Source organism: Lepidochelys kempii, chromosome 1 (assembly GCF_965140265.1).
Source record: "Lepidochelys kempii isolate rLepKem1 chromosome 1, rLepKem1.hap2, whole genome shotgun sequence".
Classification (NCBI taxonomy): Eukaryota; Metazoa; Chordata; order Testudines; family Cheloniidae; genus Lepidochelys; species Lepidochelys kempii.
In genome coordinates, this window is record NC_133256.1 from 253,633,968 (window position 1) to 253,647,725 (window position 13,758).

Genomic DNA, 13,758 nt, shown 5'->3' on the forward strand with positions numbered 1-13,758 from the left:
TTCTGCTTATGGCTGGATTGTAACTACTGGATTGTACCTGGCCTGGACAGAAGTTGCCAAGTGCCTTCCTGCCAATTCTTTTTTTTTTTTTTTTTTTGTGGGGGGTGGACGCAGGGCTGGCAGGTGGGGGCAAACACAGGGATGTTAATGCTCAGGTTTAGCAATACTGGTGGTAACGCTGCAGAGACGGATGGAGCCTGGGATGCTCTAGATCTAGCAGGGCCCAGTGTGAAGTCATGAATGCCGGGCCCTCCTCTCCCACTCAGCATCCCCACAGCGTCAGAGAGCGATGAGTGGCCAGTACTGGGCGAAGAGCTGACGCCCCAAAGCAGCCACAGGCCATCGCCCCCTACGCAGCAGCAAAGGCTGTCCACGTGATTTCCCGTGGATTCCCACCGTCATAGGCAAAAGCCTTGTGCTCTCGCCCAAGGCTTGCATTCAGAACGCGTGCGCGGAACCAGGGCGAGCACCGAATCGTCGATCCAGCTGGGCGGACTCGAGCCTTTCCTTCAGCGTGCACGCTCGGAAGTGCGCAGATCCTGCGGCGAGCGCCGAATCATCGCCCCTCAACGTTACCGTTGGTGCGGAGAGCTGGGCGGGGCCCGCTCCCATGAACACCTAGGGGCGGGGCCGGGCCGGGCTGGGGCGGGAAGGGGGCCGGGCTCTCAGGGAGCGAGGTGGTGCTTCACCAACCAAAACAACAACAATCCCCAGCAGCCCCCGCGCCGCCGCCAACACCGAGGGGGCAGAGCGGAGCCCGAGGGGGGAGCGCGGAGCCGCCGCCGCCATGAAGCTCCGGGTCCGGCTGCATAAGCGGACGGCCCCGCTCGAGATGCAGGGGGCGGAGCCAACGCTGGGGGAGCTGCGCGCGCAGCTGTGCCAGGCCCTGCTGCCCACTTGGGGCTACAGGTAACGCCGGGGGCGCGGTCACTCCTAGGCCGGCGGGTAACACCCGGCTACGACCGCGCAGCGCAGGGGGGAGGGGCCGGGCCGGGCCCCTGACCCAGCCATCTTGTCCCGGGCTGCGGGGAACTTGCTGCCCCCGGGGGCGGGCAGTGCTGGGGGGCGAGCGGGCGGGGCTTCCCCACAGGTGCCCGGTGCTGCTGGACACCGCGCTCCCCCCGCCCCCACCCCGGGCAGCGTCCCGACGGCCAGGGTGACCGTTGAGGCCGCGGGCGCCCGGCCCGGCTGCAGCGTTTCCAGGCCTCGGGTTTTTACCCCGAGTCTCCCGGTAGCTCTTGGCTCCCGTAGAGCCCGCGGGGGCGCTGGGCCGCAGCTGGCGGCACAATCGCGCTTCTAGCCCGCCTGGCCGCGGAGAAAAGCCCGGCGAGAGGCGCAGCGCGTGCCAAGGGCACGAGCCCGCGCAGCGGCCGCCCCCTCTCCCCCCCCGAACGGCTCAGGCACGCGCATGGTTGTGGGGGCCCTGGCTGTGGCCAGGCCTCGGGCCGCAGCTACCCTAGCTGGGGGTCCCGCCGTCCCTCGGCTGAGGCACGGGCCGGGAGATTGCCCCGCTGCTGCGCCCGAGCTGCGGGCACTAGGACTGGTACGTGATCCCAGAGCTGTCACTTCCGAACCGTTCACCAAAAAAAAAAAAAAATCAGGTGGCAGAAGTAAAAGAGGACAAAACGCCCGGTGTTTATTCGGCGGACTCATCGCTTTCGGTTTTATTTATCCCTCACCACAAAAATGGAAATAAAATGAAAGCGGCTGTAGGGAGTTTGCTACACAAAATGATGTTGGAGAAGTTTGCTTCCGGAGTCATGATTATATAAATAGAAAAGTGAAAGTTATTCTCAAACACCCCACTGAAACGCTCAACTCAGGTCTGATGGTACAACATTTATGGACCAAAATTGAACCTTTCTTCAGTGTGACACAAACTAGAATTTGTCTTTTGAGTATGGCTGTATAGCCTTCTTCTAGAGGGGGCTCTGTGTTTCAGCAATCACAAAAAGATTTGTGTGCGAAAGGCTTGTGATTTTTTTTTAAAGGAGAATAAATGCTATTAAGTGATTTTTTAAAATAAAAAATGAGCTGCTTTAGCAGGCTAAGGGCAATAAAATATTTGCATTAATGTTTTTGTGTGTGTGTATTTTATATTCATTCTGAAGGATCCCAGAGCGCTTCACAAGCAGTATATATGTATGCTAGCAGCATGCTGCATAACAGCATGGGGAGGGGGAACTTGTCCTAAGACATCCGGACAAACCATTAATCTTATTAAAATGCCATGGAATCTTTGCTGTCTCTGGGAAGACCGTATTTTTCAAGGACTTGCCCAAAGACCCTCACATTGAGCAAGCTAAAGGATATTTGCATAGAAATATTTTCAAGAATTAACTATTTTAAATATACTCTGCCCCAGTGGTTCATTTAAAATCTTTGCCCTACAGCTGCTGAAGCTGATGTTAGTTTTGAGGGCAATTGGCTGCTTCCCAGAATGTATTTATAAGGTACATTGTAGACAGAGGCAGTTACCTGTTTTTCAGAGATGGAGGCTTAAACCTATCCAAGATTTCTAGGTTCTGTGATTTAGTTAGTTAAAACAAACATAACACAAAGAGAGAAAGGTAGAAAAAAATCACTTTAACCTGTATCTTGGTTTTATACTGTGTCCATCATTTATTTTCCCAGTGCTTCTTTGGGCATGTGACTAATAAGACCGGTACTTAGGTTTAACAAAACCATTTAATAATCATACCATACATTTGTGTAATCTGAATGTATGACTTAAACTGATTCCACCAGACATGGCCTTGGAGTTTTTTCTCTTTCTTTGCAGTTCTCATACCCAGTTTGCAATAACATTGAACAACAAAGATGCCCTCACTGGAGACCATGAGACCTTGGCTTCATATGGGATAGTTTCTGGAGATATGATATGTTTGTTACTGGACGAGACCAATGAAGCACCCATATTACCCCCATCCTTATCTTCACCTCCTCCCTCACTGCAGAATAATCACAAACTGTTCACCTTGACCACCAGCCACAGTCAGGCCAGCAGTTCAGAAACAGAAAGGCAGAATGGGCCATGTGAAGACCTTAAAGCTCAGACTGATGCTCAGAAGAGCGATAATATGGTAAGTACTTAAGGACTGAGGTACACGGATCAGGAAATAAGAGGAGGCAGCACACTGATGCTGGTTGCTAGACTGTATAATAGGGAGCGTCCTTGAAGTATTATGGTTCTAAGTGCTTACCTGGTGTTTGGTCAATCACTTATCTGTCTAGTACTGTCTCTATTTATAAGCTATTAAGCTTTATCCATGCCAGAGATGTTAAGGTGTTTCAAACTCCATTTGAGTCCTTTACATATCTCTAGATTTTTGCTAATCAGATTTCTGCAGAAACACACACCCTTTTCAAGGGAGCTAGGAGTGAGTTCTTCTCCCACCTCCACAGCCTCCCTTTAAAAAGCCACTTCTGATACTTGCCACAAGAGTATGTGTTTGTTCCCCCTCCTCCTCTCCTAAGCCCTCAACCGAGCCAGTGTGAAATAATGTCCACTGGAGGAGAGAGTAGTTTTGTAATCAGTTGAAATAATGTCCATGGTTTAAAGAGTTTGTCATGAAGTAGGAATATTCTGCAGGAACAGTTCCCTTTTAAGAAATGTGTCACTTTAGGGTTGGTTCCAACACATGAAACTATATTTTTTAAACACACACAATCCTAAAACACAGAATTGTAGAGCATCTTGTTACAGTCTTTGTGCCCACCAATGTGAAAACTTGAAAAATAAATTGTAATATAAATTAAGGGGTGAGGGAGGAAATTCTAGAAAAAGTAAAATGTGGGAGAAAATACTGTTCCACCTTTGTGGGAAGCACTGCCCCTACACTTTACTCTTAAAAGACAAGCTCCTCATTTCAGAAAAGTTTGGACATAGTAATCATTTAGTTGTACTTATTTCATGTGTCTAAGATAAAATTTCTTCCCTCCCTTCCAGTAGGCTTTCCTTCCAAAATTTAGGAAAAGGTGGAGAGCAACTTTTCATGTACTCCTTTATATGCCACAAAACTAAAGTGTAAAAATTTGAAAAACAGTTTAAATTGCTTCTTTTGAATTTTATCTCAGGCAGTTTTGAGGGGGCATTTAATCATACTATATGTTATAAAATCTGAATGTCTGACTTTAAGGGTATCTTAGTAGAAGGGAAAGTGTGGAGAAGACCTTTATGGTTTTTGAGGGGGATGCTCTTTTGAGAATTAGATCTAAGGGGCTGGGAATAATTTCATTTACAAAGAAACTTGGGCATTCTGGACCAGTCTTAGTCTTGTCATTTTTGGTCAGCTGCCTTGAATTTTGACAAATGGTGATGCCATACTGTGTAGAGTTGTGCCCCTGTAGCCTGCTCTAAGAATCTTCATGGTGCTTTAATACATTATTTATTTGTAGTACAGTAGTGCGTATAAGCCCATTGTATGTACAACATCTATCACACATAATAGACTCTGATCTGAAGAGTCTGTATTACAAATAGACAAAACAGACAAAAGTAGTAGTAGTATTCCCATTTTACATAGGCACAGAGATTAAGTGATTTGGTGAAGATCACACAGAAAGTCTATGGGAGAGCCAAGAATTGAATCAACTCCAGTGCCCTAACCCCAAGACATTCTATCTCTTGGAGGTTGCTTTGTGTTGTAGTGCAAGAAAGCCCCTCTTACATTTGAGAAAAGTTGTCATTCAAAAGTAGTATCCTTCTAAGCTCCGCATGGCAATTCTGAGTGACTGACCAGTCTGTGCCCCCAAATCAGAGCTTCACAATATAGTTGAAAGAAGACTGAAAGGGCTAGCAGGATTATCAATTTAATCCATGTAGGATTAAGTTTTTGAATGCCACCTTGTTTTTATTACTTTCCCTTTAAGGCAGGATCCAGCCTAGAGTTTGCTTCTGGGCTAGTCCCAGATGATGTTGATCTGGAAGAAGGTACAGGTTCTTATCCTTCTGAGCCAATGCTGTGCAGTGAAGCTGTGGATGGAGAAGTGCCACACTCCTTGGAGACCCTCTACCATTCTGCTGAATGTGCCCGTGCCAACGATGCCTTGATAGTTCTGGTACATCTTCTCATGATGGAGACAGGTTATGTACCGCAGGTAAATGCAAAACTGGAAGAGAAGCCTCCCACTTAGTAGGAGAAAAATTGGAATATCTAGAATATTGTTCATGTGTCTGTACTTATAGATCTACTGTTGATGATTTACATCCCTCTCAGTAGCATGGGCAGCTGAAGTACCAGCTTCCCTAGTTTATCTTGCCAACATGCCTTAATGATGAAAGAGTGGTACAATCTCTAAGAGTGGGACAGTAGTCCAGTCTACATATCTAGTCAATCCTTGGCCTCCCTGCTTAAGTGGGAGGATGTTAGCTACTCATTTTTGGCTATGCAGGGATAATGTTTAAATTCAGTTCCTAGAGTGGAGAATGTATGCATTTATATCATTCTGTATTCAGTTATCAATAATTTTGTGTACTCCACCCTTGCCTCTCTTGGCATTCACAAAGGAAAAATATGCCTTTCATACCAGCATTGTGTATTGACTGCCTGCCTTCTAATTTGGAATAATTGAGTTCCTTTTATATATATGGGAACATGATTTGTGACAATGGATGTCTTTGTTACAATCTCCCCCTCGCCCCCCATATTTGACAGTTTCATTGGTGTTCACCTCAGATGATAGTTACTGTGGCTAAGAAGTTCATATATCTGCACGAGATGAGCATTTTTCCTCACCCCTTGGCTATTAGTTGTAGGATGCACTAGTCAGCCACTGTGAGCTATGTCTCTTCAGCTCAGCCAGAAGTCTTGGGAGTAGTAACTGAGGCTGCAGCACAAAATTGTGAGGAAACAAATGGAGTGAAGCACACAGATACTATAGTAATGAGAGCCATATAGAAAGACCATGAGGAAATTAATAATTCTGTCTTTAGAGCAGGGTTTGAATAATGTACAGTAAATCAGGCCTGAGGCCATGTATTGTTCAGTGAGGGGAAAACAATATTGAATAGCTGCTTGTTCAGTGAGTACTGTCCATCCTATGCAGTGAATGAGGCAGGGCTCCTGTTGAAAATATAGTATATGATCATGCAATTAAAGATTGTATCATCATGCATATTTACGAGGGGGCCCAGTTAAGGTTGCACAGGCCTCTTAATTCTAGCATTCCCTAACTTTTGGGTGCTTGACTTCGGAACCTTAATGTTCTTTTAATAGTGTTTTTGTGTATGTGTGTTAAATATATATAGTCAAACCAGTAATATATATAATAAACATGGATTCATGAAGACAAAGGCACCCGGCTTCACTGGGAGAGAGGTGAAAATTGTCCCAACAGCCTTTCTTAAAACATTCTTAATATTAATTTTCTGCAGCCTGTGGCATGTACTGCATATATAGTGAATTGTGGTATAAAGGTTTTATTGATACGAGTTTAAGATGACTTGTGTATTCATAAGCGGTGAAGCTAGAGGTATGTTAATGTGGCCATCCCAAGTTTATGCTGATAAAACCTTTATGCCACATTACACCACTAAGTAGTGTGTCTCTGTAGAGCAGACATATTAATTATTCTGTCACACACACATCTGTTGGGATTTGAGTAGCTGTTAATATTTTAATTTAGTTCTTCTCAGCCTTGGTCGGATTGCTCAGGAATGCAGTGTTGTTTCTTTTCATTTACTGTCAGGGAACTGAAGCAAAGGCAGTATCTATGCCTGAGAAATGGAGAAGTGGAGGTGTTTATAAACTGCAGTACACTCACCCCCTCTGTGAAGATGGCTCTGCTGCTCTGACCTGTGTGCCTTTGGGAGATCTTATTGTCATTAATGGTAACTGTGCCAGGCATTAGAAATGTCTCTGTGATCTGACTTTTTTTACCCTTATACTCTATATATTGTCATATGATGCTACTTCATCCTTTTCCCCTCTGGAATCTCTCTCTCTCTCCCTTCCTTCCCCCTTTCTCTTTGTGGTGCTACATCACAGCTACCATTCTTCCAGCAAGGGAAGATGGGACTAGATTTCCTTTGAATCTTTAGCTTCTTAATCAGTTGAGCAAGAAAAGGTGCTCCCTCCTGGGGTTCAGAATGTGCTTGACTCCTTCTTGCCTGGGTGGTGATCCCAGGTCTCCCACCTATCAATACAGAGCAAACCCAATGGCTACTGAGCCAGCTCAAGTATTCAGTTTTAATTAGCATGTTGGCAAACTTGTCTGTTCCTTCTTTCGACTCATGGGAACTTGTGAAGTACAATACAAGGTGTTAAAATAGACCTAATGGGTTTAGCAGTATTTATGTTTTTGTATTACATGCTATTTGTAAAGGTCACAGACAAGTTCCAGACTTATTTATTTTGATGATTCAGCAAGCAGTCACTTTAGCAACATCCCTAAGCTTCTTTCCACATTTTCAGTTCATCAGAACTATTCATTCCAGAAAATTAGTGCCATTACTTTCTCTTAAAATGATTTCCAGGTTATTTGGAGTATTTTTTGACCTAATTTACTCATCATTTTGGACACTTCCACAGTTTGCAGGGGCAGTTACTTCTGGGCTTGATTCTAACCTCAGATACAGAAATGTGCACTTCAGTGGAAAGTACATATACGTTAAAAAAAAATCCATGACCGCATGCATAAGCACTTAGGCTCTCTCAGGATATGTGACGAAGCATGTCTCACTGTCCAGGATTTAAATCTAATCCTTTGGCCAAGTCAGGAGAATTGCTTACTTGAATTTATGATGGAGAGGGGCAGTGCACTGACTACTTCGTGTACAAGAGCGTTCATCTAGTGAACAGGAGCAATGACTCCTTGCTACAGTTTGATTTCTTCAATGACCTTGTTAGAAATAATGGATCATGGTATATCACTGCCATCTCTTACCTTTGTTATGACTATTTCAACTGAAAAACTGCTGTAGGTAACTGATCTTTTTCTCTTCTATGCTACTTTGCATGTATTCATTTTAGGGGAGGTAAAATGGGTTTAGATATCTGCTTGTCAAAATTGTATGTTTTCAGTTCCTCTCCTCAGTAAGGAGACTGGGGGAAGGAAAACTAAACTATTTCCAAGGATAAGGTAATGAGATGGTCTTTGTAGTCTCTCACCATGTTCATTTCTTTCTTTCTTTTGCTTTTGCAGCAACATTAAAAATCAACAACGAGATTAAAAGTGTGAAGAGACTGCAGCTGTTGCCAACATCCTTCATTTGCTTTCAGGAATCAGGTATTTAGAATGCGGCTCTTTAGAAAACAGCCAGCCTGAAAAGTGAGGGAGCACTAACATAGACAGCAAACGTTTGACAGAGAGGCCCAAGATGCCAAAGGTGGTGATAAAAGAAGGTGGGTGACCACCAGTTCATGAAGCAGCTAGCCATGAGGAAAAAGGAATACAGAAGTGTGGCCACTAAGTAGAATTTTGCTGTTAAGATTACTTGAATTTCCTAGATTAGCTATGTAAGTGAAGAACCTTGAGAGACCATCGGGCCTCTTCTGCATTATATCCCTTTTTCATGGGGCTTCTAACTAAATATATGGATGTATATAGGTGTTTCTAAGGTAGCAATGGTGAACCATTTAGGACTCATTTTTGTTTTCTCTTTTTGTGGGAATTGGGGGTTCAATGTGACTAATGTCAGCTCTGTCTTTGTGGCATTGTAAATGTTGTTCTTGTTAGAAAGCGTGTGCTGACCACTTAGTCCAGGATGCCAAAATTAGGGAAACATCCAATGCAAAAGATCTGGATTTTACATTAGCACAGGTCTCACTCTGTTTTGTACTCTAAAGTACGCATGACTGCTTTGTTGCCAGTAGCTGCATTTTATTGCACTGTATCCTGGGTAGCCCCAGATCCTTATATAACAAGACTTTATTGAAAAGGCTACAGAAGGATAGCTAAACAGTGAAGTGTAGCCAAGATCATAGCAGCACCATTTTGCTTTTGTTGCTGCAATGAGAGAATGGGCAACCATTCCTGTCAGCCCCTCATCAGTCAGGTTAACAATTCAAGCATATGTGCCTGCTCTGTGGCTAAAATCTGGCAAATGTGTTGAGTCTGTAAACAAATTTTATTTGAAAAGCTCTTGGTGTCTGTAAACACAAAAGGATAACACTTGGCTACTTGTGAATATATGCTATGGACTTGGTCCATTACATTACTGTGGTGGCAACACTTCTTAATTACTGACCTGGTCGACCGGATTGTGATCTTCTAAGAAACTTCTAAGTCTTGATAGGACTGCGGAGTGGTTCTTTTTGTTTTTAAAACTGATCAAATATTTAAATGTCTGACTTTTGGATCGTTGGAGATGATTTAAAGGAGAAAAATACGTAGTTACAAAGGAGTCTGTATCCAATCTCAGAAATACAAGGAACTCCCAGCTGAAGGTTGAAACTCCATCCTTTTCTCAAACTATTCTACTGGCTTATCACAGGTCTCTTAATGTAATTTTTGCTGCCCTTTCTAGTCACAGCAGGAGGACAAAGAGGGCTTTGTAGCATACCTAACGCAGAGGGTATCTGATCCTTGATTGAGGTTCCATCGCAGTACTATAATGGAAACGGAAATATATCCACCAGGATTCTAAGCTTTATTTCTTTCGCCCCGCTATAGATTTGGCCAGGTTCCAGTGCCTGTCCTCTTATTCTGATCCACCCCAAATAAAATATTTTACTTTGTTGTTTCCTTCATATGAAAAATGAAAACTTTCATGAACTATAGAGTTCTGTTTGTACACAAAATGTAACCCATAAACCTCTCTGCCTTGTATGTTGTATAACAACTTGTTGAAGTTAAACTCTGTCTTCTTATTTCAATAGAAGAAAATGTTGGAGGGGTATACAAAGATCTTCAGAAACTATCCCGCCTCTTTAAAGACCAGCTGGTGTACCCTCTTCTGGCTGCTGCCCGACAAGGTAACATCAATAAAAGCAACTGGTATGTTATCAGTTGGGAACTATCCAAAGCCCTACATAGAAAGAGTCATGAATAACCTAAGTGCTGGCTACATAGGGAGTAAGAATAAATATTCCTAGTTCTAAAGATATTAAATTAGTAGTCATCTAATTTTAGAAATGTTAGTAAAACTGTTAAAAATCTGAAATTGCTTGTGTAGTTCAAATTAAATAGAGCATTTGGGTTTCACTTAATGGGCTCAAGATTTACGCCACTGCTGAGACAGCTGGAAAGACTATTTCCAATGGTGATGATGACAAAGTAGCAACCAGGCTTAAAGTGCTGAATTCCTTGGCTGAAGTTCTGTGCTGTGTATTTGTTCCTTTTGTTAGGCTGGGGGAAAGCTGTGCAGTATTACATCTTTTGTGGGATGACATGTTTAATGGTTGGTTACTGAGATGATGTTGGAAGGAATGGTGTGAAGCAACCGAGCTTGGTGATTTGTGTGGCAATAGTAAAGCATAGTTTGTTTTTACAGGAATTGCCAGACTAAATCTCAGCCTCACAATCCAAAGACAAACTCAATGATAAATTCTTTCTATTGGAGTATTTTTTGAATTTTGTTGTGTTTTCATGGGATTAGAGGTTCTTTGTTGAAAGTGGTTTATGTGGAATACTGGAATTAGACAAATATTGCCTTTACCTTTCCAACCTCTTGCTCAGTTTTGTAGTCTGTGAAGCATGATTAGTTCCTTAGGGCATCTTAAGTTTGAGGGACAATAGTGTGGAGCATAGCCAGTGCTGTATTCCTATTTCGTCCATTTCACATGTGTGCGGAAAGTGTCTCTCTCCAATCTGTCATAGTAAGTCTCATCATAGCACTTTCAGAGTTAAGTAATGCAACTGAAAGCTCCATGGGAAATGACTTAAGGGAAAATGTTTCCAAACCAGGAAAGGACCCCTTGATGATGGGAATGACACTCAATTATTGCAAATAATGCTGCTTTCTCCTCACCTCCCATTCTAGCTCTGAACCTGCCAGATGTGTTTGGCTTGGTAGTCCTTCCTCTAGAACTGAAGCTACGGATTTTCCGACTTCTGGACATCCGTTCACTCCTCTCTCTGTCTGCTGTCTGCCGAGACCTCTACACAGCTTCCAATGACCAGCTTTTATGGAGATTTATATACCTGCGGGACTTCCGAGGTGATTTCCACATGCACCCTTTCTCCCTAATTGGGCTGCCACCTAAGGTCTCTTGTCAAATTCATTTTAAGAGGGGCTTCCTCAGCTACATCTGTTTCCTAAAAATGGAGAGTAAATTTATTAATTAATCATTATATTGACTAATTGTGTTGGCTAGTTGAAAGCATAATACTGGCAGATGCTTCCTTCGGTGATTCTTAGATTATGGGCAACTGATAATCTGCCAAACATTTGCTGGTGGTCCACAGAGAGCTGGCCCGTCACCTGGTGCTGAGTCTCCTACTTTTCAGCTGTTTCTATAAAGACTCAGGCTCTTTATTGCAAAGATGGGGAGAGGAAGAAACCTTTGCCAGTGTCTCTCAAAAGAAGTTCTTTAGGAAACTAAGCAGTTATGGGTTGAGAGGCAAAGTGCTGTCACACAGACACTGGCAGACACTGACAGTATTTCTAGGGTTTCTGTAGTTGATGAATAGATACAGGAGCTTGAAATTTGGTGTGAAGCAGGGAGAATGAATAGATTGAATGGCTCCTGGCAGTACATCTTCTAGGAGTCCTAATGTTTAAGGATACTGACTCTTTATATACAAAGGTGCTTAGGGTCTGATCACCTACCTTATTTGTAAACCCCCGCAAAAACTATCTACTTATGCACCTCAGTATGAATGTGTTTTTTTTTTTTTTTTTAAAATGCTTATTAAATTTTGCCCCTTCACAGATCAAACTGCTAGGCCTCGCGACACAGACTGGAAAGAGGTATGTGGGTATTATATATGTTCTCTTTGGGATAAATCTCCATGGCTTGTTTAAGAATGAGCGTAAGGCTTGGAGATTAAGTGGGAGCAGAGATTAGGTTCTAAAATGCCTGGAGCTGAGATCTTCATATGCACATCATGTTCAGCCCACACAGGAGAAAATGCATTGCATCACTCCTAGTACCCTCCTTGGCCAAATCCTGGAATAAATTTGAGGATCCTCTGCAGGGAGCTAGCTGTATGCAGTCCTTGGCACGAAGGAGGGTTGCTGTTTTAGACATTGAGACTGGCAAGAGAGAATCTCAGCAGTGCTGCAGAACAGTGTAACTGAGTCTCAGATACCAGGGCCTGTTTGTAAACATTACTATCAATTCTGAAATGACCTCTTCAGCTAGAGAAGCACTAACCTCTAGTGATTAGAGCAAGAGACTAGGAGTCACTGACTTTTTATGACACATTGGACAAGTAACTTAACTGCTCACTATCTCAGTTTTCCTGTCTAAAATGTGTATAATGGCACAAACTTTACTTTTCACCCAAGGATCTTAAAATATGATTCATGTAATTGTAAGTAACGCTTTGTGGGGATAAGGAAAATTAGCCCTGTCTCTATTATATTTCATTTCTAAGGTGGCTTTTTGATGATTTTAGGCAAATATTTAGATCCCAAAGCAGCCATAAACCACACAAAATTAAGTGCCAAATTTGTACTTGGTGTAATCTTGACAATTTCAGTGGAATTAAACCAGGGATAAATTTGGTCATGGAGGTTTAAAGTAAATCCAAGTAGTCAGTATTTTTGGGGTTCTAATTCAATGGGAATCCAAAAAGAGAGAGATCGACCAAGTCAGAGCCCTTTCCACAGAAAAGTCTGATGCTCAGAAGGATGGTCTGAGTCTGCTGAATCAGGACAGTCCTGCCGTGATTTGAATACGGGCAGCTGGATCATTAGTGTGCAAATTGTAAATAACTGATAGAACATGGAGGGAGCTCTCCCTTGCCTTCTACGCCTGTAACAAGTGTGTGAAGGAAATCCAGTGTGGGTGAAGCTAGAACAATGAGCACCACTCAAAATTTAATCTCCATTTTTTCTTTTCTGTAGCTGTACAAGAAGAAACTAAAGCAGAAGAAGGAAAACCTGAGATGGAGGCACATGATGTTCCTGCCCCCACCTCCTCATCCCATTCCATTTCATCCCAGCCCATTCTATCCAAACCCCTTCCCTCCCAACCCATTCTCTCCTAACTCCATCTACCCCCCAATGATCATTGGTGGAGAATATGATGAGAGACCAACTCTTCCTTATGTTGGAGACCCAATTAACTCACTCATTCCTGGCCCAGGGGAGGCACCAGGCCGGTTTCCTCCATTCAAACCACATTTTGATCCAATTGGCTCTCTGCCAGGGCCAAATCTAACACTGCCAGGGCGAGCTGGTCCCAATGACAGATTTCCTGCCAGACCCAGCCGAGGCCGCACAATTGACATCCGCCGTTCATTCATCTGACTGCCACCTCTTCCTTTAATGAGTTTCTAAATTTTAGTTCCTGAGCTTGCTTTCTAACTGCAGGAGATTACATCAGGGCACTAACATCAACCTTCCTTTCTGATTATGGTGGGAATTCATGGGCACAAGGATATCTTGCCCACAAGGTATGGGTTCACTTAGTCTCTGTGGAAGTGATAATGCTGCACCACCTAGAATTCAGTGCTATTTCCAAAGTAGCTCTGCCTTGAAAGTTTGTGCTACTGTGTTTTCCCCTCTCTAATCATCTGTGAAGTGCTACTTAGAGAGCAGAAGGTTGTTGGCCTGATATTTGCTGCATCAGATAAAGAGCACTTTAAGCACAAATACTATGCTGGTCTGACTTCTTGTTATCTGAGTGATTGAATTAAGTGTTCGGG

At 43.3% G+C, this 13,758-nt stretch overlaps 1 protein-coding gene across 1 annotated transcript; it reads left to right on the plus strand.

Annotated features, from left to right (window-relative positions):
* The first annotated feature begins 674 nt into the window (after positions 1 to 674).
* FBXO7 (F-box protein 7) lies at positions 675 to 13,705 on the plus strand. The gene is made up of 9 exons (XM_073324754.1): positions 675 to 909; positions 2,783 to 3,083; positions 4,873 to 5,100; positions 6,691 to 6,832; positions 8,146 to 8,229; positions 9,822 to 9,917; positions 10,925 to 11,101; positions 11,817 to 11,854; positions 12,956 to 13,705. Exons 1-9 carry the CDS (start codon positions 788 to 790, stop codon positions 13,358 to 13,360), a joined length of 1,593 nt encoding a protein of 530 aa, XP_073180855.1. The 5' UTR covers positions 675 to 787; the 3' UTR covers positions 13,361 to 13,705.
* Positions 13,706 to 13,758: the final 53 nt, after the last annotated feature.